The 25110-nt window shown below is 37.0% G+C and overlaps 3 protein-coding genes and 1 long non-coding RNA gene across 11 annotated transcripts in view; 3 read left to right on the top strand and 1 right to left on the bottom strand.

Annotated features, from left to right (window-relative positions):
- The first annotated feature begins 7103 nt into the window (after positions 1-7103).
- LOC117631234 (scarecrow-like protein 30) lies at positions 7104-9859 on the top strand. 2 transcript variants are annotated; one of them, XM_034364271.1, is made up of 2 exons: positions 7104-8510; positions 8550-9859. In XM_034364271.1, the coding sequence occupies exons 1-2, from the start codon at positions 7541-7543 to the stop codon at positions 9653-9655; spliced, it is 2076 nt and encodes a 691-aa protein (XP_034220162.1). In that variant the 5' UTR covers positions 7104-7540; the 3' UTR covers positions 9656-9859. The 2 variants fall into 2 exon arrangements, with proteins under 2 accessions (XP_034220162.1, XP_034220161.1); XM_034364270.1 differs by having other exon boundaries at positions 7104-9859.
- A 3130-nt stretch (positions 9860-12989) lies between these two features.
- LOC117633211 (scarecrow-like protein 30) lies at positions 12990-15690 on the top strand. Of its 2 annotated transcripts, XM_034366924.1 has the most exons (3): positions 12990-13114; positions 13273-13281; positions 13422-15690. In XM_034366924.1, exons 1-3 carry the CDS (start codon positions 13097-13099, stop codon positions 15522-15524), a joined length of 2130 nt encoding a protein of 709 aa, XP_034222815.1. In that variant the 5' UTR covers positions 12990-13096; the 3' UTR covers positions 15525-15690. The 2 variants fall into 2 exon arrangements, with proteins under 2 accessions (XP_034222815.1, XP_034222816.1); XM_034366925.1 differs by having other exon boundaries at positions 13016-13114; positions 13204-15690.
- A 1817-nt stretch (positions 15691-17507) lies between these two features.
- LOC117633022 (scarecrow-like protein 30) overlaps positions 17508-25110 on the top strand; it is a 24392-nt gene continuing 16789 nt past the window's right edge. Inside the window, exons 1-2 of one of the 2 annotated variants that reach the window (XM_034366689.1) lie at positions 17508-19101; positions 19141-20400. In XM_034366689.1, coding sequence (XP_034222580.1) covers positions 18132-19101; positions 19141-20246 — 2076 coding nt within the window. In that variant the 5' untranslated portion in view covers positions 17508-18131 and the 3' untranslated portion in view covers positions 20247-20400. Of the gene's footprint in view, positions 20401-25110 lie in introns of those variants that run through there. The other variant, XM_034366688.1, reaches the window with a different exon arrangement.
- Positions 21515-24651, bottom strand: LOC117633025. Of its 5 annotated transcripts, none has more exons than XR_004586564.1 (9): positions 24521-24651; positions 24347-24414; positions 23927-24130; positions 23627-23774; positions 23352-23522; positions 22686-23201; positions 22227-22374; positions 21997-22071; positions 21515-21822 (listed from the first exon to the last, which is right to left on the bottom strand). It is a non-coding gene; the product is annotated as an uncharacterized LOC117633025 (long non-coding RNA). The 5 variants fall into 5 exon arrangements; XR_004586566.1 differs by adding an exon at positions 24181-24215 and having other exon boundaries at positions 21756-22071; positions 23927-24061; XR_004586567.1 differs by having other exon boundaries at positions 21756-22071; positions 22686-22893; positions 23029-23201.

The following is a 25110-nucleotide window of genomic DNA, read 5'->3' as shown; positions in this document are numbered from 1 at the left end:
AATGCTTGAGTTGCATGATTTTGGAGATGGATTGTTTTTTTCTTGGCATGATTCCTCTTTAGACCATCTCCTATGGCACAATTTTGTTGTTGGCATGGCTTGGCGCTGCTGAGCGTGTTGAGATGCTGATCGGTACAGGAACATAGGGTCCCATGCTCCTTGAGGCTTGAGGTGTAGAGAAATGTACTCATCATCTTTAAAAGAACAAAGTGCTTGATAGATATATAATTTCTGCATGACCAAAGCAGATGGTGGTTAAAATAATACATATGTTGCAACTTGTAAATGAATATAATTGATATTTGTCGATTTCAAATGAATGTCATTCAACATCATTAACTAATGAATGAATCACACATCAATATTAAACCAACAAAGGTTGCTTTTAGTAATATGCAAGCATGTGATGCTTTGGCAATTATTAAAGCACATGATGATATTCGTGCTTTGAGTAGTGTGTAAATGTCTAGTGTTTGTATTCCTTTCAAAGTGAAAGATAAGAGATAAAGGAAGCTGAATAGCCCAACTTCACTCTGTTGGTATTGGCCTAAAACATGATTTGTATATATATAATAAAAAATTTATCATTACATGTTTATATTTGAATAGATGACATGCTCGTGCTGCTTTTACAAGTATGGCATGTGGCATGATAATATATATTTTATTGTGAAATCTAAAAAGGTAGGAAAGAGAAAGAAAGAATTTCTTATCTTTGGCTTCCAATAGAGAGCATGTGGATTGTGGAGCCGATAATGGCATAGAAAGTCAGGGCATTCTGTGGGCAGTGCCAAAGATGGAGGTGATGCAAGCAGCATTCCAGAGAGGACTTGTTCAATCTTGAGTTGCATGGATAAATTGAGCTTTGGGGGTTAAGGAGCGCATATACTAGCATGATGTTTGAAATGGGGCAGGGGCTAAGAAGATTTGAAATGAGGCAAGTGCCATAAATTCTTTGCTTGTAGAGTAGGAGCTGGAAGAATGTAACTTGGCTTGGAATGATATAGTTGGACTTGCTGATGTGAATAATGTTCACACAGCTCTTGGAACCAAGGCATACCTTAGTTTAGCATGAGAAACTTTGAAGTGCTTGTGCTTGACCTTTTTTTTTTTAATTGGCAGGAAGCCCCCAAGTCATTTGGAACTGAATTTTGACTCCTCTTTTCTTCTTATACAGATTTGCTTGGCACGAAGCCCCCAAGTATTTTGGAGTTTGCATGTGTAGTTCACTCAAATGCATGAATGATGAATTTGCCAAAGCCCCCAGCCCTCTTACAAGATCTTGTCTTACTTGAGAATGGAGATCTAAGGCATAAACAAAGGGAGCATGTGAGCAATCTATATCATGTTTGTTCTGCAAAGCAGATAGCCAAAAAAAAAAAAAGAAAAGGCAAGAAGGAATGTTCTTATCTCTTTATTTTCTCTGGTTTATTGCTTCTAGCAGCAGCTCTTCCAGCGATGGTGTTTGGATGACAAGCTTGGCTCTGTCCTTCTTCCTTGGAGGCATTGATGAAGATAATGGCTTAATCCCCAGTGAAGTCGCCAATTTATGTGGGGGTCTTTTTCTTTCGGCAACGGCAAATGGGCTGGGCTGCCGTAAAAGGGAAATGACTGAAATTGCCCCTTGTGCCTGAGTTCGAAAATTAAGCCCCAAAAGCACTTCGAAAGGGCAGTAAAGCCTTAGGAAGTGTTCTGGTTACCTTCACCAACGAAAATGATGGCTGCTTACAGGGGTTTTATGCTTGCTTACAGATAAAATTCTAGCTTAGCATGAGGAGCTTGTGGCATGGGAGCAAGGTCAGCATGAGTTGAGCACCAAAGAGGAAAATAAGGCTTCCGATGGAGAAATGGGAGTGTTTAAGATGAGGGAGACAAGGTTTGCATGATGATCTTGGCTGAGAAGGGGTAAAAGAAGGGCATTACTTCTTCCGGCAGCTTGACAGACTCTGAAAATAGTCTGTTAACAGAGCAGCACGAAAAAGAGTGAATGGGATTTGCTGGGTTTTTTTGCAAGTAAGAGAGGAAGCTTGCTCTCTTAGCCTGGGTTGGTTTTTGCTAGGTGGAGGGGACCTTCTTTTATAGCTGCGGGAAACCTCCATTCCCCAAGAAACCCTAATGGTTTCTTCCCCAACTTAGCAAGGTTTCCTTCCCCTTTTCCTTTCTTATCTTGACTTTTTCCTATTTTGGTAAGACTTCCCAGATCTATTTGCACAAAATTAGGAATTTTGGAGCTCAAGGCCCTCTTTTCCGCAGCTGTCTCAGTGGATAACTTCTACTTTCAGCCATCTTTTTTTCCTTGTTTTCTTCATTTTTCCAAAGCTAGGTCTGATAGGAAGGAGTTGGGGTGTGTATGTTGGTTTGAAGAGTGTCTCTCTTCCTGGCAGCTTGCATGTTAACATCCCTTGGTTTCTCTGATGTTTTGTTTTTGGAACTTGATCCCTTCCCATGTGTTGTCACTTCCCAGCAGCTCTGTTCAATGATTCTGCAGATCTCTACGTGGCTTCTATCTTTTTTCCAGCAAAGGGCTGAGATTTTTATGGCTTATCTTGGGTTTTTTTTGTATGGGCCAAAGTGGTTTCTTAAGCAAGTGGGCTGTTTTATTAAATATTGGGCTTTTGGTTGGGCTATTAATTCTTTGATTGGGTTATTTTGGTTGGGTCATTTTGGTTGGGTTATTTTCCCTCTTTTTGCTCACCCATATATTTGGGCCTAAGAAATGGGCTTGGGTTCCGAGGCTCCCAAGCAACCCAGAACCTCCATTTCTCGTCCCATCAATGGGCCTCATGACGACCTATTACCATCCATACCACAACCCACTCAAGCAAGCCCCGGGCATCTTGCGTGGCTTGGGCCCACTTAAGCTTGTAGCATGACATGTTGTTTATTTGCTTGGCGTGGTATGTGTATAAGCGCATATGGCGAACTTTCGCGTGCCCAAATTGGGTTTCTTCTCGGTAAGGTATCGCATTGGGCTGAGAATTTATTTGGGCCGAAGCGTGGATTTTTTGGGCCTCAACAATAAGCATGTTAAGGATTAATTATATATTTCTAATCTCATTGAATTGTATTCATTAGATGTGTTGGGAGATTTAAAATGCACCAAACATGCAATTCAATGACCATTAATGTGGGTATTTTTGTTTCTAGGGTAGGATCCGCAGCTCAAATTAAAGCCATAAAACAAGTAGGTGGCAAATCAAAATTGGAATAAAACTAACCCATTTTTAGTGAATCTTAATAGGGATAGGCAAGATGAATTCTGTGAAATCATAGATTAAGATGAGTGATTGTGGATGCAAAAATCTAGAGTTAATTGGCGGGATAATTCACTGAAATTGAATAAGTAAACAATTGGATTGGATTCAGCTGGATGGTACCAACGAAATCAAGCGCTAAAGCCTATTTCTTATTGAATGTATCAACTTAACTTGTTTTGCTATTGAACATTTATTTTTTTATTTCAAAAAAGTTCGCAAAATTTTTTGACATATTTTATTATGAGAATAAATCTTTAGGGTTGTGCCATTCTCCCTCCTCTTCCGCTTTACAACCAGAATAAGGGACCTTAGAATTCAACCTATGTGTCGATGAAAAAATGGGATCCTGGTTGCCATCAGATGTAGGAGAGAAGTGCATTTACGAGCCACCGGATATGTTTACTCTTGAATTATTTTGTGAGATTTGTGCTCTTCGGAGTCGCAAGTTGGTATTTCCATCTTTCTCCCGGAAAGGAGTTCAATCGGCAAGCTAAGCACTTAAATGTATTTCTTCTCAGATCAAAGTAGTCTCGAGCAAATCTTCTAGAAAGTGTATCCTTTCTCTCTTCTAAGAAGAAAAATAATAATATAAATATACTATTATAATATAAAAAGAAAAATATATATGATTCCGCATATTTTGACAAATTCAATGTGAAACATGGGGTTGCTCCCTCAGCAAAACTAGAGGTCTATGGCTGACAGATATTGCACACCATCATTTAGCTATTGCAGTTCTTTTCCTGGTAGCGAGTCACATGTATAGAATCAATTGGGCATTGGTCATGGTACAAAAGATATTTTAGAGGCTCCTAAAGGCCCAGATTGCCTTCTACTTCTACTAGGCTATAAACTAGATTAGAATCGTTCTCAACGGGTCTATAAGAAGTGATCCCCTTTTTTTCATCGAGTCGGGGTAGAGACCAAAGGTCTTGAGAGACCGATCTATCAGGCCAACTCAAAAGATAAAGAAGTATTATTAATTTCTTCATGCTCGTTCCAAGACACTCTGGAGAGGCCCGTTTGATATCCAAAAACTATTGAGCAACAGTCGAGCAAATGGGGAATATTGAGGTGAACCATAAACGTTTGGGTAAAGCAGAAGCTTTAGTGTTGGTTGATGAGAGTTACTTTAGAAACAAAAAAAAGTAAAATAAAATTTATTTTTGTATTCTTCCAATTCCAATAAAATGCAACTAGGTCTAGTTGTAGTATGAGTTGGCGATGAGAACTAATTACTGATTTAAATAGGCTAGTTTTAAAACGAAATACTTGGAGCTATTTTGTTTGGTGTTGTTATTATTAAGTGCTAGGTTTGGTACAAGTTTTTAGTGAATATCCTTATACATCACACTTTTATGAATTGGTGATTTTGGTTGTTTTGTTTCTTAGACTGGGGAACCTTTATTTGGTTCACACTTGATTGTGTTTTTGTTATATATTTTCCATTTCACATAAACCAACTTTTATTCTTTTGTTATTAATGTAGAAGCATAGGGATGGATTAAGACATATATTTACCATTTAATTAGTTATTTTATGAGATATTGTTATATTTTTTTATTTAAGTAGTTAGTATATTTTATTATTTATGTGTGATTTTATAATTAATTAGTTTGTTTTTGAAACAAGTAGCCTTGGTGCCTAAGTCTTATGCTACGTTGATATTAATGAAATAGTTTATTTGTGGCATGAATTTGCTATGATATAAGTGAGTTTGGACTAGCCCTAGACTTGGGTGTTCGTGTGTGTTATTGGTAACCTATGTCCGAACCCTGATCCCCATAAATTGATATAAGAGCTACGACTCAAGATCTGCTTTCTCAGGTAGGTTTTTGGATGGAGAGTCGTGTCGACAACTACAACGGCATGGAGGAAATTAGGAGGATGCTACATCAACTTATGGAATGCATCGCTCACATTGAAGCTCCAACCCAGATAGATAAGAGTTCTAATGGGGAGGGATTAACCCTTATCTGAATCAAGTAGCTCGCATCGACACTCTAAGATGTGGGAGTCTCGATGGAGAGTACTGTTAGAGTTTGTATAGGAAAACATACTTGCATTTAGTCCCACATTGGAAGGGAGTTGTTTCCTTCCATGGTTTATAAGCACCAACACCTTAGAAATACTAAATAGAGTATGGGCCTAGTGAAGGCAAATTTGGGCCTCATCATAGTTTGGGCTTGGATTATATATATATATATATTTGTATAATAAATAAATATATATATATATATAATTGATTGTCAAAATATGGGCCTTGGGCTATGTTGATTTAATTAAAAATTCATTTTTTCAGATAAAACCAAAATCTGAAATTCCAATAAGATAAACAGTTAACATAACTGTTGGACAAAGAGGTGTTAGACCTCTATATATTGACAATTCGTTCAAACTAGAAAAAAAAATTTTGAACAGCATAATCATTCTCACATTTTTTAACACTTCCTGAGAGAATTGATACTATTGTTCGCCATAAATCAAAGTCACTGTGCTTAGGCTTTGATTTAAGATAGTTTAATCCTGGTGGACAGACTCCTATCGAACTACAAGTACAAGGGTAGAGGAGAAATATTGTCTAAAGGACACTGCAACTCTGCAGGACTCTATCTACAATTCAAGTCAATATTCCACAATTTATATTATTGTTGTATTGATTCAATTATATTTATATAAAATATATTTCGTTTGTTTTTATTATTCTGTTATTTTGGTTATATACTTATTGTTCTACAACAAATACGAGGGAGATAGCCCTTTTTATTGTTGCTCTCCGCTGTGTGAGTTAAGTGAATAGGGGCACATTGATTATCATTATGTCTTTGAAGGTACAAATGGATTTAGTAATTTTGGTACATCTTGTTCTTTGCCAAATTTATTACCTCCAATATTTGATCATTGCAAGTGTGAAAATTGCAATGAAAATTGTTTGGGCATTCAAAGCAATTTGATAAGCAATTTATTGAGCAAGACAGTGAAGAAATGGGAATTGAGAAAATTTAAGATATTATTGATTTTATGGGCATAAATGTTTTCACTCGGAAAGTTGCCAAGAATCTGGTTGATTTTGTCAATCGGTTGAAGGTTCTAAAGAGAAACATTTGCATTGTTAGAGAGAGTAAAAAGAAGCCAAGAATAAAAAAAATATTCTAAAAATCTTTTTATTTGGGAAGGAAGGTTTCAATTGGGTGCTAAAAGATCCAGAATCAATATGAAGCAATTGAAGATTTTATTCGGATTTTTCCACAATGCTAGCTTGAATTCGAGGATGAATTCTTTCCAACCGGGGGAGTTTGATGTAAGAGCATGGGGGGTGGATCAAGACATATATTTTCCATTTAATTAGTTATTTCATGAGATATTGTTATTTTCTTATTTAGGTAGTTTTAGGATATATTTCATTATTTATGTGTGATTTTATAATTCACTAGTTTATTTTTGGACCAAGTAGCCTTGGTGCCCAAGTCTTGTAAAGCGTATAAATAAGACTAATATGATATTTGTAGATGTGTTTTGGTTGATGGTTAATGAAATAATTTATTTTATGATCTGAATTTACTACGATATATATAAGTTTGTACTAGCCATAAAATTGAGTGTTCGTGTGTGTTGTTGATAATCTATGTCCAGACCGTGATCCATCAGTTAACTTAAAAATTCAGAGAGTCAATCTTCTATTCTTCTATTCTTCTATTCTATTAATTTGAACAGAAAACTATAATTAGAAGTCAAAAACTTAGTTAATTGTCAATCACTCCTGGATTCGACTTTGAAAACTTTTTGGATTTGCTATGGGTGGTGTATATCTTAAAGGGATGGTCCTGTTGACTCTTCCCAGAAGGTTCATTGCTATGAAGATGGATCTTCCAGCTTCTGTTTTTCTCAGAGGACAAGCATATTCTCCCATGTATATATACACGTCCAGAGTACATTATAGCTGTCTGGTAATTATGATTTTCTTCAGGTGTGAGGTATTCTGCTATATTTCTTAGTTATTCCAGAAGTTTCATCATTTTATTCAATTTTTGTTTGTTCAATCTTTATCTTGTTCATAACCTAAACCAGTTTGCTGATATCGTGCAAATTTGAATCTTGCTATCTGTCTGTGTTCTGGGTATCTCTCACTTGCCCAATTGGGTCAAGTTCTAATTTGGCGAGTCTCATAACTTGAGATTCCAATATTCATTTCCCTTCCTTTCTATTCCAAAATTTCATATCACAGTTGGGTTTCTTGAAAAATTAAAAATCTGACCAGGTAAATTGGTTGATAGATTGTTTTTATGGATACCCTTCTTGAAAGATATTCTCTTTCCTTGGAAAGATTCAATTTTGGGGATGGCTCAGCTTCAACCAATTTGGACCACCCTAGTGATTCAAATACTTATTTGAGCTCTGGTTCAGATGGAGATACTACTGACATTAGTGATTACAATCGCCCTGTGATTAAGTACATAAGTGATATTCTTCTAGAAGAAGACCTGGAGGGTAAGCCCTGCATGTTGCAGGACTGTTTGACCCTCCAAGCTGCTGAAAAATCTTTCTATGATGTCCTTAATCAAAAGGACCCTCTTTCACCCAACCAACCCCCTCTTTCTGTGCACCAAAGCTTTGAGAACTCAGATGATGATTCCCCACATAGTTGTCATAACAGTAATGCCTCTATTGCTGCAAAGACAAACTGGGTTTTTGATCCTTCTGAAACCTCAAAAGTCCAATCTTCTCTTGTTCAGTCTCTACCAGATGCTGTTTTGGATTCAGATTCACTTTCTGAGATGCAAAGGCTTGAGTATTTTGGAGGGTTAAGGGAAGCAAGCAAGTTTCTTCCAAAAGTAAAATTTGAAACTATTGATCTGAAGGGGTCCCAGTTAATGCCTCCGGGTCTTGATCAGTGGCCTCTAGCTACTAACACACTGATGAGGAGGCCAGACAATGATGACTACAGTTCAACAAATAGATCAAAGGGAAAGAAAAATCATCAAAGGGACGATGGTGATTATCCAGAAGAAGGCAGAAGCAACAAGCAGCCAGTTGCTTTTGCTGACGACTCTGAGCCACAAGAAATGTTTGATGAAGTTTTACTTTGTCTTGGGAATCATGAGTTTGAATCGTGTTCTAATGATGAATCTTTGATAACTGAGGGAAGTGGGAAGTTGCAGCACAAAAAGCAGTCAAAAGGGTCTAAAACAGCGGGTTCAAAGAAGCAGAATAACAACAGGGAACTGGTGGATTTGAGCACACTGTTAACTCAATGTGCACAAGCTGTGGCAAGCTATGACCAAAGAACTGCAAGTGCACAAGCTGTGGCAAGCTATGACCAAAGAACTGCAAGTGAACTACTCAAGCAGATAAGGCAGCATTCTTCCCCCTATGGTGATGCTACCCAGAGATTAGCTCATTACTTTGCGGATGGCCTAGAGGCACGCTTGGCTGGAGCCAGAACTCCATCATACTCTCCCCTTATTAGTATGCAGATATCAGCTGCTGAAATCTTAAAAGCTTATGAGGTATTTGTTACTTCATCCCCTTTCAGGACGGTGTCAAATTTCTTGGCGAACAGAACAATTCTGAAACTAGCAGAAAAAGCAACAAGGCTTCACGTTATTGATTTTGGCATTTCTTATGGTTTCCAATGGCCCTGCTTTATCCACCATCTCTCCAAGAGACCGGGTGGACCTCCTAAGCTTCGTATCACAGCAATTGAGCTTCCCCAACCAGGTTTCCGGCCTACAGAAAAGGTTGAAGAGACGGGGTGTCGCCTAAAAAAATATGCTGAGAGATTTAATGTCCCATTTGAGTACAATGTCATTGCTCAGAAGTGGGAAACAATCCAATTTGAGGATCTTAAAATTGACAGAAATGAGATGATTGTTGTGAATTGTATGAACCGGCTAAGGCACATACCTGATGATACAGTGATGGTGAACAGTCCAAGAGACATTGTCCTAAAATTGATCAAGAAAATTAATCCAGACCTATTCATTCATGGGGTTGTCAATGGGACATACAATTCACCCTTCTTTGTCACACGGTTCAGAGAGGCACTCTTCCACTTCTCTGCACTGTTTGATGTGTTTGAGGCCAGTGTTCCTCGTGAAGATGAACGGCGGCTGATGTTCGAAAAAGCTGTATATGGTAAGGACATATTGAATGTCGTAGCGTGCGAGGGACTGGAAAGAGTTGAAAGGCCTGAGACATACAAGCAGTGGCAGGTTAGGAATGTGAGGGCTGGGTTCAAGCAACTCCCACTAGACCAAGAGATTTTGAAGAAAGTGGAGAGAATGTTGAAGTTTATGGGTTATCATAATGATTTTAGGATTGATGAAGAGGGCCATTGGATTCTGCAGGGATGGAAAGGAAGAACCATTATGGCTCTTTCCTTTTGGAAAAAAGCCTAGACCACTATTAAAATCTTTAGTCTCTTTGCTCTTGAATTTTTCCTTTAATCTTCCTTCCATTTACGAAGTTGTGTTTACTGTTTTGTCATGTTGTAATGAGTTCGTTGTTAATTTTATTTATTCATCTCTTCCAATGGGAGCTTGATCTGGGATTTGCAATATTTTGATCTAAGCTGGAGCAGAGCACTATTTGAGGAAGCTCAATGCAATTTGTTGTAGTCCACATACATTTACACTATTAGGGGCTCTAAGTTGGGTTTCTTGGCTAATGCACATATTTAACTCCTAAATCTTGTTATGCGTTAAAAGACTAAGGACTTGAAACAGTTAATCAAAATTCAAGCTATGAACTCAAAATAAAAGAGCTGTGTAGTTAAGCTAGAAGATGCTTAACAACCTCAAATCTTTGAGAGCAATGAAGAATAAACGATTGAAGATGGTCAGCAAGGTTGTGGAAGACTGCTTTCGAATTTTCTTCCTTCCCATTTCTCTCGAAATAAATCTGGTTTTTTTAAAATTAATGTAGTCCTCTATAATATCTTTCTTTTTAATGTGAAATAATTTCTTTTTCTATTTTTTTCTTTTGGTTTTTATTTAAGTTTTTGTATTTGTAGATATATATGCATTTGAGGGTAAGGCTTATTACGTCTCCTCTCACGATGTAATTCTTTTTATGTTTATTAATGAAATTAACTCTTTTCGATTTTCGTCAAGTTTATTATATAAGTTTTGCCCGGTCGGCTTTCGAATCCTGGAACCGCCACTGCTTGAAACAGTTAATCAAAATTCAAGCTATGAACTCAAAATAAAAGAGCTATGTAGTTAAGCTAGCAGATGCTTAACAACCTCAAATCTTTGAGAGCAATGAAGAATAAACGATTGAAGATGGTCAGCAAGGGTTTTTTTTTTTTGGTCCGAGGTCAGCAAGGTTGTGGAAGACTGCATTGTTCATACAGTGCCTCTCGCATGTAGTAGCACATAATTCCAACTTCATTTCTAATAAAAGATTTGTGTGTTGATCTCTCACCCACAAGACCCTTTTCACATCTTTACACATTTGAACAAACAGAAAAGGACAAAACAAAACAGTGCAAAAGAAGACGGCTTTTTTGAATTTGATGTTTTACTTTTTATTTTTGATAAAAGAGATGATCAGTTGGGAGTGCTAACTTTTATTCTTTTGTTACCTTAAAAATTAACTTTTTCATATTTCATTGCTGCCAAAAATGAGTTTTTATAAAAAATAGCCAAAATTTATCTTCTATTTTAAAAAATGTCAGTTTTTATAGTTTTTATAAAATCTTTCAAATATAACCAAAAATTCAATTAAATAAACACAAATACCCTTAAAAATTAAAACCCACATAAACCTAAAAAGCAAAACCATACTACACAAAATTTGGTCGAAACTACTGCTGAGCACGCACGTTTGTAGCCTTGGTCTGAAGCAATTCCAACACTCCCTAATTCAACTTACTGATCTATAATCCCAAGTTTGCTTTTCTTTCTCTCTCTCCTACCATTTTTGTTTTAATTCCATGGTTTTCTGTTGGCCACTTGAAATAATTTATTCAACTTATTAATTTTGTTTGTTGGATTGGATTTGAAGATAAAGAACTTATTAATTGTATTTTTTTTTTCAATTTGGATGAATAATATATTTCCAATTTGGGTCTGGCTGGATCTTTGTAAGTTGAATTAAGGAGTGTTGAGGCTATACAGACTTGTTGCCCATTGGGATTGGCCAGAGAGTAGAAAGTACTTTACAATGATCCAGGCAAATCCATCCATCCCCTAGCAAAAATAATTGTAAATTTCCTCTCTGTAAATCTGTTTCTTGTGTTTCGTGGGTGTTGTGAGTGTTTCTCCTGTGGTAGACCCAAATTGCACATGATTACTGATATGTTATTCTGACAACAAAATATACAAATTATATATTTGCTATTCTCACACACACACACACACACACACACACATATAGTTTGAACAATGTTTTCTCAATGTGTATTGTATTATTTATTATGTTGGTTTACCTTTCAGGATAATGTCTAGTTTGACAATTTTGATTAACTACATGGAAAGTGGGTTAACTCAACGTACACAAATTGCAAAACTAAAGGACTACTTGTTTCAAATAAAATTACGATAGAGGAGCTTCGGAATAAGGTATATGACACTATAAATGTGGATCGAAATGAGTATGCAGAACCTATTTGCCCAGTTGGGGATCAGACAGATTGGGTGGTACCTAATGACATACGAAATAGAATTGTCCTACCACCAATTACACCAAAAAGGTATGGCAGGCGCAAGGAAAAGAAAATCCCATCACGTGGAGAAAAACCATTAACTCGTAAGTGTTCAAAATGTGGTTCAACTGGCTACTATCAACAAACTTGCAAGAATCTGATTGCACTTCATCCTACCTCGTAGAAAGGTGTGATATTTTACTATTTAAATTTATGCGAACAATGGATGAATATTTAATTTTATAATTTTCTTAAATTTTTTGGTGTAAACTTTTGAAGATGAGGAATAAAGCATGCTTTCCCTCACAATTTTTAAGATTTGAGATGATATACAGTAGAGATGCAGCGCTTTTGGTTTGACCCATGTGAGGATAAAGTCTTTGCACATAGATTCAATACTACTATATTTTTCTATCAATTTTGTGATTTGGAAAACCAAGCTATAAGCATTATGGTATGGTTATTAAGTTCCCGATCAACTCCCACAGAGATACTCCTCATTTCATGCAATGACGATGTTTTCTACAAATTTGATTATATGACCTTTATGTGTGAAAGAAGGACAGTTTTTCAATAATTTGAATATTCAAAACATAATTATTGAATACTAGTGCCTCTAATATAAGTTTTTAAGTTTCTTGGGTCTTATTTATGGATATTTCCTCTCAGGTTGTTGCGATAAACACAGCAATGGCTGCTCTCACAAAGACAGTGGGTGTGTTCCCGAAGTCTTTGATAACAAAGTCTTTGCACATCGAGTCAATACTTTGATAACATATCCCATTTGTATATGATCTTTCTTTTTAAGTTTATGTGGGTTTTAATTTTAAAGGGCATTTGTGTCTATTCATGTGAGTTTTTGACTATATTTGAAAGATTTTATAAAAATTGACATTTTTGAAAGTAATGGGTAAATTTGGGCTATTTTTGATAAATTCTCGCCAAAAATTTCAATAGATAGCTGTATATGGTGGAAACCCAAGAAATCTTGGCTCTTTTGACTTTCACACACCAAGACACTGAATTCTAAAATTGGCTTCCTATATGGACTGCCTTTTTCTTATAAGTTGACGACTGACTTTGTCATACTTTTTAGTTGAGACTTTCTCGGAAGGTTCATTGCTTTGAAGATGGTTCTCCAGATTTTATTCATACACAAAAAAAGAAAGAAAGCATCTGTCTGATAATTTTAATGTCCCAGAAATATCAGGTACTCTGCAATATTTCTTAGTTTCCTTCTTGAATGAGTTTCAGATTTTATTCCATTATTGTCTGATCAATCTTATTCCTGTTCATAAGCTGTTTTCTGTTTTTTGCTGAATCTTGCACGCTCTTTCTGGCTATTTCTCCCTGTTCCATTGGCTCTAGTTTTATTTGGTGAGTGAATTATGACATAAGTTTCATACTTTGCCTTTCTTTTTTTTTTTTCCAAAGCTTCTTGGTCATCAGCACCAAAATTTCATATTACAGTTGAGTTTCTTGAAAAATAAAAATTGTGACCAAATCCTGCCTGTTAGGTTGTTTTCTCTGTTCTGATGGAAGAACTTAATTTTGGCCATGGCTCAAATTCAGTCTCTTCTGATCAAAACCTTGTAAATGGGCTCCAAGTAAATCATGAACCCACCAATAAACTTCTCCTTCCAGCCAACTTAGACCGTCCTAGTGATTCAGGCACTTGTTCAGAGGGTGATACTGTTGACGGTAGGGACTGCAATCTTCCTGTGCTCAAGTACATAAGTGATATTCTTCTAGAAGAAGACCTGGAGGGTAAGCCCTGCATGTTGGAGGGCATTTTGGGCCTCCAAGCTGCTGAAAAATCTTTCTATGATGCCCTTAATCAGAAGGATCCTCCTTTACCTAACCAACCCTCTTTCTCTGTGTATCAAAGCTTTGAGAACTCAGATGGTGGTTTTCAGAGCAGTAATGGCTCTATTTCTGGTTTTCAAAGCAGTAATGGCTCTATTGCTGCTAAGACAGGCAGCGTTTGGGATTTTTCAGAAACATCTCATGTCCAAACTTCTCCTGTTGAGTCTCTCTCTGATACAGCTTTGGTTTCAGATTCATTTTCTGATATGCAAAGTCTTGGGAATTTTAGAGGTGTAGGGGAAGGAAATGAAATCATTGACCTTGAGGGGTACCAGTTTACACCTCCAGGTCCTAACACACTGTACAGGAATTTAGCATCCGTGCAAGAGAATTATGGCTACAACTCAACAAATGGATCAAAGGGAAAGAAGAATCATCAAAGGGAGGAAGGTCATTACACAGAAGAAGGGAGAAGCAACAAGCAGTCAGCTGCTTTTGCTGACGATTCTGATCTCCAAGAAATGTTTGATAAGGTATTACAGGGTGTGAATCCTGAATCCGAGTCCTGTTTTCATGATGAATCTTTAAACGCTGAGGGAACTAGGAAGTTGCAGCACAACAAGCAGTCAAAAGGATCTAAGACAACATGTTCAAAGAAACCGAACAGCAACCGGCAAGTAGTAGACTTGTGCAAACTGCTAACTGAATGTGCACAAGCTGTGGGAAGCTATGACCAACAATCTGCAAGTGAACTTCTCAAGCAGATAAGACAGCATTCTTCCCCCTATGGTTATGCAACCCAGAGATTAGCTCATTACTTTGCCGAAGGCCTAGAGGCACGCTTGGCTGGTGCGAGATCCCTATCATATCCACCTCTTCTATTTATGCACGCATCAACTACCGAAATCTTAAAAGCGTATCAGGTGTATGTTTCTGCATGCCCCTTCAAGAAGATGTTACACTTCTTTGCCAACAGAACAATTATGAAACAAACAGAGAAGGCAACGAGGCTTCACATTATTGATTTTGGTATTTCTTATGGTTTACAATGGCCCTGCCTTATCCAAAGTCTCTCAGAGAAAACTGGTGGACCTCCTAATCTTCGTATCACAGCAATTGAGCTTCCCCAACCAGGTTTTCGACCAGCCGAAAAAATTGAAATGACAGGGCGCCGCTTAGCTAAATATTCTAAGAGGTATGGTGTCCCATTTGAGTATAATGTCATTGCTAAGAAATGGGAAACCATCCGACTGGAGGAACTTCAAATTGACAGAAATGAAGTGATCGTGGTTAACTGTATGCACCGGTTGAAGCAAATTCCTGATGAAACAGTAATGATGAACAATCCAAGAGACGCTGTCTTAAATTTGGTTAAGAGAATTAATCCAGACCTTTTCATGCATGGGGTTGTCAATGGGACATACAATGCACCTGCCTTTGTCACACGGTTCAAACAGTTGCTCTTCCACTTCCAAGCGCTATTCGATATGTATGAGGCCACTGTCCCCCACGAAGATGAACATCGGTTGTTGTTCGAAAGAGCAATATTTGGCAGGGACATAATGAATGTCATAGCGTGTGAGGGAGTGGAAAGAGTTGAAAGGCCTGAGACATACAAGCAGTGGCAGGCTAGGTATGTGAGGGCTGGGTTCAAGCAGCTCCCATTAGACCGGGAGCTCTTGAAGAAGATGAAGACTATGTTGAAGATGATGGGGTATCATAAGGATTTTGGAATTGAAGATGATGGTGAGTGGATGCTGCAGGGATGGAAAGGAAGGATTATCATAGCTCTTTCTGCTTTGAAGCCTGCATAGGAGTTTCACAATTTGACTGCAGGGTCATGTCCTAGGAGAATGTTTTTAAGAGCAAATAGCCATTTCACAATTTGTGTTCTCTTTGATCTTCAATGTTTCCTGTACCCTTTTTTTTAAAATCTTAAATTTTCAATTTTTTTAAATCTGCCAAATGGAGCTTGACCTATGATATGTATCTTTTGAACCAAGCAATCAAAATGCAAGCAGATCAAAAGAACGACGCAGTAAAAGAAATTTTCAGTTCTATTTAACTGCAAATGAGGAACAAACCTAAATCTTGTGAGAGCAATGAAGAATAATGCAACCTAAAATTTAAGATTGTTATTCCATTGTTAAATTTGAGGATAATGATGATGAATGTGCTATCCTGCCTCCAGCAATGACTTCATTTAACCTCAAATATATGAGGAATGGAATGCACTTGGTGCAATGTTCATTATAGTTCAATGAATAAATTTAGTCACCTAAAACCACTTCTTCCACTGCTAGGCTTGTAACTTCATGATTCAACCCTTTCCTTTTTCTTTTTCTTTTTTTCTTTTTTTTTTAAAAAAATTTAAAAAAAAAAGGGTTACATGTTAGGTAATTGTACTCTAATGGACCTGTCACATGTGATTATCTTAAGAGGAAAAAGAAAAAAAAAATAAAAGATAAAAGATAAAACGTTTCAAAGAGAAGACTCAAAGAAGATGGCTTAATGAGATTCATTTGTCACCTTTTTGCCCTTTTGAAGAGAAGACTTAAAAATGATGGATTAATGAGATTCAGGCGACTTCAAATGTATGGTTAAATGCTTAAGTAATGTTAAAGAGACCATATTTGAGTACACATAATGTGACAAGTGATGCATACAATCAACATCTAATAGACTGATTTATTAATTGACATGACATGTACACATCCTACGATACTCAAATGTAATTTAATCGCTTGAGTTACAAGTCTACACTATAAATAATGTTATATATAATTTGTGGTCGGCTTAAAAAATTAACATCGTGAATCTTCACTTCTGCCAAAATTGGAATGAACCAACCACAGCCAGGAAAGAAAAATTAATCACGCGTGGATTTAGACATTTTGTTGGTTAGCCCCCCATGTGCAGTTCATAATTACGTTTATGTCCTCTTCATTCCCACACACTAAAGATGCTGGTGTCCAAAACTTATTGGCCATCCTATATTTTGGATTGCAATTTTTACCAGAAGATGGCTGCTCACTTTGTCCTACTTTAAGAGTTAAGACCTTCCCAGAAGGCAGGTTCATGTACATAGCTGGTTTAAAAAAGAAAAACAAAAGGAGGAGATATATAATTTATATCAATCGGTTGAAGGTTCTAAAGAGAAACATTTGCATTGTTAGAGGGAGTAAAAAGAAGTCAAGAATAACAAAATATTCTAAATATCTTTTTATTTGGAAAGGAAGGTTTCAATTGAGTGCTAAAAGATCCAGAATCAATATGAAGCAATTGAAAATTTTATTCGGATTTTTCCTCAATGAAAGGCTTGAATTCGAGGATGAATTCTTTCCAACCGGAGGAGTTTGATGTAGGAGCATGGGGGGTGGATCAAGACATATATTTGCCATTTAATTAGTTATTTAATGAGATATTGTTATTTTCTTATTTAGGTTGTTTTAGGATATCTTTCATTGTTTATATGTGATTTTATAATAACTAGTTTACTTTTGGGCCAAGTAGCTTTGATGCCGAAGTCTTGTAAAGCGTATAAATAAGACTAATATAATATTTGTAGATGTGTTTTAGTTGATGATTAATGAAATAATTTATTTTGTGACACGAATTTACTACAATATATATGAGTTTGTACTAGCCATAAAATTGAGTGTTCGTGTGTGTTGTTGGTAACCTATTTCCGGACAGTGATCCATCAATTACCTTAAAAATTCAGAGAGTCAATCTTCTATTCTATTAATTTGAACAGAAAACTATAATTAGAAGTCAAAAACTTAGTTAATTGTCAATCACTCCTGGATTCGACTTTGAGAACTTTTTGGATTTGCTCTGGGTGGTGTATATCTTAAATGGATGGTCCTCTTGACTCTTCCACAAGCTTGAAAACACTTTATGTCAAAACCTATCCTATGTGGTCTGTTGGCTGGTAATAATGTAGAAACGTGGCGGCTGGTTCATGAGGCTTTCCCAGAAGGTTCATTGCTATGAAGATGGATCTTCCAGCTTAAGTTTTTCTCAGAGGATAAGCATATTCTCCCATGTATATATACACGTCCAGAGTACATTATAGCTGTCTGGTAATTATGATTTTCTTCAGGTGTGAGGTACTCTGCTATATTTCTTAGTTATTCCAGAAGTTTCATCATTTTATTCAATTTTTGTTTGTTCAATCTTTATCTTGTTCATAACCTAAACCAGTTTGTTGATATTGTGCAAATTTGAATCTTGCTATCTGTCTGTGTTCTGGGTATCTCTCACTTGCCCAATTGGGTCAAGTTCTAATTTGGCGAGTCTCATAACTTGAGATTCCAATATTCATTTCCCTTCCTTTCTATTCCAAAATTTCATATCACAGTTGGGTTTCTTGAAAAATTAAAAATCTGTCCAGGTAAATTGGTTGATAGATTGTTTTTATGGATACCCTTCTTGAAAGATATTCTCTTTCCTTGGAAAGATTCAATTTTGGGGATGGCTCAGCTTCAACCAATTTGGACCACCCTAGTGATTCAAATACTTATTTGAGCTCTGGTTCAGATGGAGATACTACTGACATTAGTGATTACAATCGCCCTGTGATTAAGTACATAAGTGATATTCTTCTAGAAGAAGACCTGGAGGGTAAGCCCTGCATGTTGCAGGACTGTTTGACCCTCCAAGCTGCTGAAAAATCTTTCTATGATGTCCTTAATCAAAAGGACCCTCTTTCACCCAACCAACCCCCTCTTTCTGTGCACCAAAGCTTTGAGAACTCAGATGATGATTCCCCACATAGTTGTCATAACAGTAATGCCTCTATTGCTGCAAAGACAAACTGGGTTTTTGATCCTTCTGAAACCTCAAAAGTCCAATCTTCTCTTGTTCAGTCTCTACCAGATGCTGTTTTGGATTCAGATTCACTTTCTGAGATGCAAAGGCTTGAGTATTTTGGAGGGTTAAGGGAAGCAAGCAAGTTTCTTCCAAAAGTAAAATTTGAAACTATTGATCTGAAGGGGTCCCAGTTAATGCCTCCGGGTCTTGATCAGTGGCCTCTAGCTACTAACACACTGATGAGGAGGCCAGACAATGATGACTACAGTTCAACAAATAGATCAAAGGGAAAGAAAAATCATCAAAGGGACGATGGTGATTATCCAGAAGAAGGCAGAAGCAACAAGCAGCCAGTTGCTTTTGCTGACGACTCTGAGCCACAAGAAATGTTTGATGAAGTTTTACTTTGTCTTGGGAATCATGAGTTTGAATCGTGTTCTAATGATGAATCTTTGATAACTGAGGGAAGTGGGAAGTTGCAGCACAAGAAGCAGTCAAAAGGGTCTAAAACAAGGGATTCAAAGAAGCAGAATAACAACAGGGAACTGGTGGATTTGAGCACACTGTTAACTCAATGTGCACAAGCTGTGGCAAGCTATGACCAAAGAACTGCAAGTGCACAAGCTGTGGCAAGCTATGACCAAAGAACTGCAAGTGAACTACTCAAGCAGATAAGGCAGCATTCTTCCCCCTATGGTGATGCTACCCAGAGATTAGCTCATTACTTTGCGGATGGCCTAGAGGCACGCTTGGCTGGAGCCAGAACTCCATCATACTCTCCCCTTATTAGTATGCAGATATCAGCTGCTGAAATCTTAAAAGCTTATGAGGTATTTGTTACTTCATCCCCTTTCAGGACGGTGTCAAATTTCTTGGCGAACAGAACAATTCTGAAACTAGCAGAAAAAGCAACAAGGCTTCACGTTATTGATTTTGGCATTTCTTATGGTTTCCAATGGCCCTGCTTTATCCACCATCTCTCCAAGAGACCGGGTGGACCTCCTAAGCTTCGTATCACAGCAATTGAGCTTCCCCAACCAGGTTTCCGGCCTACAGAAAAGGTTGAAGAGACGGGGTGTCGCCTAAAAAAATATGCTGAGAGATTTAATGTCCCATTTGAGTACAATGTCATTGCTCAGAAGTGGGAAACAATCCAATTTGAGGATCTTAAAATTGACAGAAATGAGATGATTGTTGTGAATTGTATGAACCGGCTAAGGCACATACCTGATGATACAGTGATGGTGAACAGTCCAAGAGACATTGTCCTAAAATTGATCAAGAAAATTAATCCAGACCTATTCATTCATGGGGTTGTCAATGGGACATACAATTCACCCTTCTTTGTCACACGGTTCAGAGAGGCACTCTTCCACTTCTCTGCACTGTTTGATGTGTTTGAGGCCAGTGTTCCTCGTGAAGATGAACGGCGGCTGATGTTCGAAAAAGCTGTATATGGTAAGGACATATTGAATGTCGTAGCGTGCGAGGGACTGGAAAGAGTTGAAAGGCCTGAGACATACAAGCAGTGGCAGGTTAGGAATGTGAGGGCTGGGTTCAAGCAACTCCCACTAGACCAAGAGATTTTGAAGAAAGTGGAGAGAATGTTGAAGTTTATGGGTTATCATAATGATTTTAGGATTGATGAAGAGGGCCATTGGATTCTGCAGGGATGGAAAGGAAGAACCATTATGGCTCTTTCCTTTTGGAAAAAAGCCTAGACCACTATTAAAATCTTTAGTCTCTTTGCTCTTGAATTTTTCCTTTAATCTTCCTTCCATTTACGAAGTTGTGTTTACTGTTTTGTCATGTTGTAATGAGTTTGTTGTTAATTTTATTTGTTCATCTCTTCCAATGGGAGCTTGATCTGGGATATGCAATATTTTGATCTAAGCTGGAGCAGAGCACTATTTGAGGAAGCTCAAATGCAATTAGTTGTAGTCCACATACCTTTACACTGTCTGGGGCTCTAAGTAGAGTTTCTTGGCTAATGCACATATTTAACTCCTAAATCTTCTTATGCGTTAAAAGACTAAGGACTTGAAACCAGGGCCGGTTCCAGCATGTGGTAGGTTGGGCTCATGCCCAGCCCAAATTTATGTTAAATAAATATTACCCACACTTTTCTCTCTCCTCTCTTCTCTTTTGCCCGGCCCTAATTTATGTTAAAAAAAATATTACATACAATTTCATCTCTTTCCACTCCTTTGTTTTAGGGTAATGATTTCCCATTCCAATTTTACTAGCCTCCCTGCACGCGCTTCCGCGCGTGCGAGAGGCTTTTTTTTTTTAATCACGCGCTACGCGCGACTTACATAGTTTGACAAATATTTTTTCGCAATTGTATTTATATAGATGTTTGTTTTATTTATATAGATGTTTGTTTCAATAATTTCATATTTTAATTGCGTGAGTCTGATGCATGATCGTCAAATAAATAAAAAAAACTGCTAAGATGCCCTGTATTACTCTGAACGTGCTTTATCGCCCGTATTTTTTTAGATGTTCATCTTAGCAGTTTTTATTTTTTTTTATTTTTAGACGATCATGCATTAGACTCACGCAATTAAAATATGAAACTATTGAAACAAACATCTATATAAATACAATTGCGAAAAAAATATTTGTCAAATTATGTAAGTCGCGCGTAGCGCGTGATTAAAAAAAAAAGCCTCTCGCACGCACGGAAGCGCGTGCAGGGAGGCTAGTCTAATGAGCTTTAGGAGCCAGGGGGGATTCTCTGTGTTTTTTGTTTTGTTTTGGATTTTAAATTTTCTGTTTGGTGGAATTGAAAATTTTCCTTGTTATTTCCCATAATTTCAAATACCTTTTATTATTTTGGGTAAAACGCTTTTTCCTGTTTTTAATTTTTAGTTTGAATTGTCCTTAAAAGTTCTTTTTTTTTTTTTTCAATAATTTGATAACATATGTTGTATTGTATTCATTGATAACCTTTATAAAAATAAATCAATTATCATAGTTTACATCAATATGAAACTGAATCTGGATCTAGAATGACCTGGACACTTAACAAAAAATAAACATAAAGAAAGAAGAAACTAATAGTGATAGTGTAGACAAATAACAAATGTAAACCAACACCCAATTCCAGTCAGAAACAACCCAAAAGTATCCCAAAGGGTGATTTGTTTGCTTTCTTTTTCCTTTGTCACCTACGTCTTCCAGAAAGACAAAAATATAAATCGTGGATTCTCACTAACACATGAACGTAGAGAAATAAAGCCATGGCTTTGTTAGGCACATTTGGAGGCACAAATTATCAGCAGAAAAAAACACCTAGTTATAGTAGAGCCAATATTAAAAAGTCTAATTTTGGGGGAAAAAAAGGATTGTATAATAATGGACAACTTTTGAGAGAACCCAATAGGAAAAAATCATCTTCCAACTAAACTAATGTATGCTGATTGGAAACTTAAAATACAAAATATAACGAAATGAAGAATCATTAACCTTAAATATAGTTTCCTCTGCTACTTATGGAACTCTTATGCATCACAGAGAGAGAGAGGTGAGAGGCGATTCCATCTGTTGAGATAAAATTCCAAAGACTTTTTAATTTCATAAGTCAAACACATAAATAATTACAAACACAAACATAAACACAGACCTAGACCCTAACCAAAGTCTCAGTCAATCAAACATAAATTAGGGACAGCTTTGTGTGAGAGAGAGATTCGTACCATTTAAAGAGTTGATACTCTGCAGATTGAAGATTATTAAATAGAAAGCATGGAACCGGAGTCATTGAAGCAATTCTGGACTTTGAGTTCTTGAACTAATGACTGGACCCCAAAAAGTGAAGAAGAAGAAGATGAGAGCGTAAAAAAACTGAAAGAAAGAGAAATGGTTATCAGATAACTAAAACTACAAAAAAAAAAAAAAAAAATTCGTTTGATCCCTTTTCTCAGAAACCATACAATAATATAAAGGCGGCCAAAAACATAATACTGGAGTAACAAAAACTGGAAGAAAAATAAAAACCATTTTCAACCTTTTCTAGGATAATTAAGGTGCAATATTAATTATAAGTTCCCATAACAGCCTCCACAACATTCAATGTTAATTCCCTTTCTTCTCTTCAGAATTTTCCAGCCAAAAAGAAAACTGAAGGCAAATGTATGTAAATTTGTAAAACTCACCTGCTCAATATTGACATTGAACGGTCCTTTTGATTGGCATTCAGGGCAAGAACCAACTTTAACTTCTGAATAAGAGTTCTGAAGGAATGGCCCCAAAATTGCCCCACATTTATTGCAATCGTACTTTACTTGTTGCAATTGGAGAAAGACCCCAGAGCGTCGGGTCACAACGCCTCCAATATGAATCATGGTATTCAAATGGGTCTGCCTGCGCACCATAAGAGCAGGATGACATTTACACCTCAAAGGAAAAAGGTAGGAAAGATGGTAGCAAAAAAAAAAAATCTCCACAATACTGAATGTTGCTAATCTGATCGTAAACAGGCCAGTTGGTTATCCTAACGTAGATCTTTTGACGGATACGTTTGTAATTGGTGTGTAAACTAAACACCACATTCTTGGCAACATCTTCCATGACTTCCAGGACACACTGGGGAGCATCAGCCAACCAAATGGCAATATTGAGATGAGTACCGATGAATTGCTTGTAATCAATCTCCAGACTACACTTATTGGCTACAAAATGCAACAGTGAATTGATTCAAAATTCAAATTAAAGATCCGAGGCATTATGTAGCTTGCACAACACATTGAGATAAAAAGTACAAATGGCCAATGTACAGTTAACAGAGCATAAGAGCCGGCTAAATAAAACTAAGCCCTTACCTTATACCATCTCATTAATGAGGCGCACATATTCAATGTCATTCACAAAGGTGAGCAGAAATTCTTTGAACTTCTTGGCTATAAATCTTTGCACTTCATCTCTAGTACCCACTCCCTGAGTGTTCCCTGAACACGATACATCTCAAACTCGGCTTCTTGGTCATCATCATCCTGCACATGAAATTCATGTAAAATGAGAAAAGCTTGAAGAAATTTACTCAAGAAGTTCATGTAAAAGGTCATCCAAGTCAGAAGCATGATTTGTATAACTAAACCTCATAGCCATCATCATCAGTCTGGTCAGTCATTGGGGCATCCTCTCTGGAGTATCCGTGCTGTGATCTTCCCGGTGAACTCTGCATTCCATCATTATCGTCGTAGATTCTTGGAGGCCCGAAATCAGCCATCGCCCTTTTTGAAGGCCTGTAGCAGTCATCATCAGTATGTGCAACAAAATGCCAACAGAATCAACATACACTAACATCATCATCGTACAATCTAATACAGCTATCTTTGGTTCCCACTTGTAGGGAGACATTAATTTTGACGGAAATAAAGTTTGGATGAGAGCTTACCTTGGTCATGGAGAAGATGAGGGGAGCTTGCGAGTTGTTGTACGCCGTCGCGGGTATCACGCTCGATTTCTGCGGCTCTTTGGTCGGCCATGATCTGATCCAAATCCCTCTCATCCTCAACCGAGTCATCAATCCCTGCCAAGAATCTTGTCATACTCACAGCCTCTTCTTGACTCTCTCATACACTGCAACATCTTGCAAATACTGAAAATCCACAAAAATATAAAAAACGAAATGGGCATACAAAATCATACCATAATTTTCTTGACTCTCTCATACACTGCAACATCTTACAAATATTGAAAATTCACAAAAAGAAAAAACGAAAATAAGCACACAAAATCATACCATAATTTTATACCAATTTTCTGGAATAAACACAGGCAAAGAGAAAATAAGCCACACAAAGACATGAACTACCAGATTGATGAGCAGACTGGGGGTTCCAATATTGATTGCTCCAGTTCTTTTTCCTTGAATCTTCCTCCCTGTAACAACAAACCAAACTCAATTTATGATTTACTTCTCAATTTTCGACGTCACAAATGAAGAAACGAACCTAGAAAAAAAAAAAAAACAAAAAAACCCTCAAACCTTTTTATGCAGCAAGGAGATGAGGATTCTTGCTCTGCGAAATATGGGAGGGGAGGAAATGTGTTTCCAAGTTTGAGGGCCATGGTGGGTTTTGGACGGTTTCAGTTTTGCTTTCATCCTATTTCAATAAAACGTGCCGAAGAAACTGATAAAAAGAGCAACTGCCCTGGAGTGGGGTGGGGTCTGTACCTTTTTTCTTTTTAATTTTTTTAAAAGCTCTGAGTAAGTGTTTTTAAAATTTTTTAATAACAGGTTATCGCTTAAAAAGTCATATTAGTCATATTTTGATTGTATGGTTCTGTTTCATCTAATATGACAGGATAAGGGCATTTTCTAAAATAGGAATTATTATCTAATTTTTCTTTTAATTTTAAATTGTTTTAATATGAAAAAGTGTGAATTTATCATATTATTCTCATTTAATTAATAATGTTAATTCTTAATGCTTGGATTAACTAAGGGCATTTTCTGGTATTTTGAATGTTTCACCATTCTCTGCCTTTTGCTTTATATATAATAGATTCACTTAGGGCTCGTTTGGTACACAGGACTGTCTTGGCATGGACTATGCTTAGGGACTGGCTTGGCTT

Source organism: Prunus dulcis, chromosome 6 (genome assembly GCF_902201215.1).
Source record: "Prunus dulcis chromosome 6, ALMONDv2, whole genome shotgun sequence".
In the NCBI taxonomy this organism is placed as follows: domain Eukaryota; kingdom Viridiplantae; phylum Streptophyta; class Magnoliopsida; order Rosales; family Rosaceae; genus Prunus; species Prunus dulcis.
Note: the sequence above shows the minus strand (reverse complement) of the source record. Positions and strands in the feature narration are given on the sequence as shown.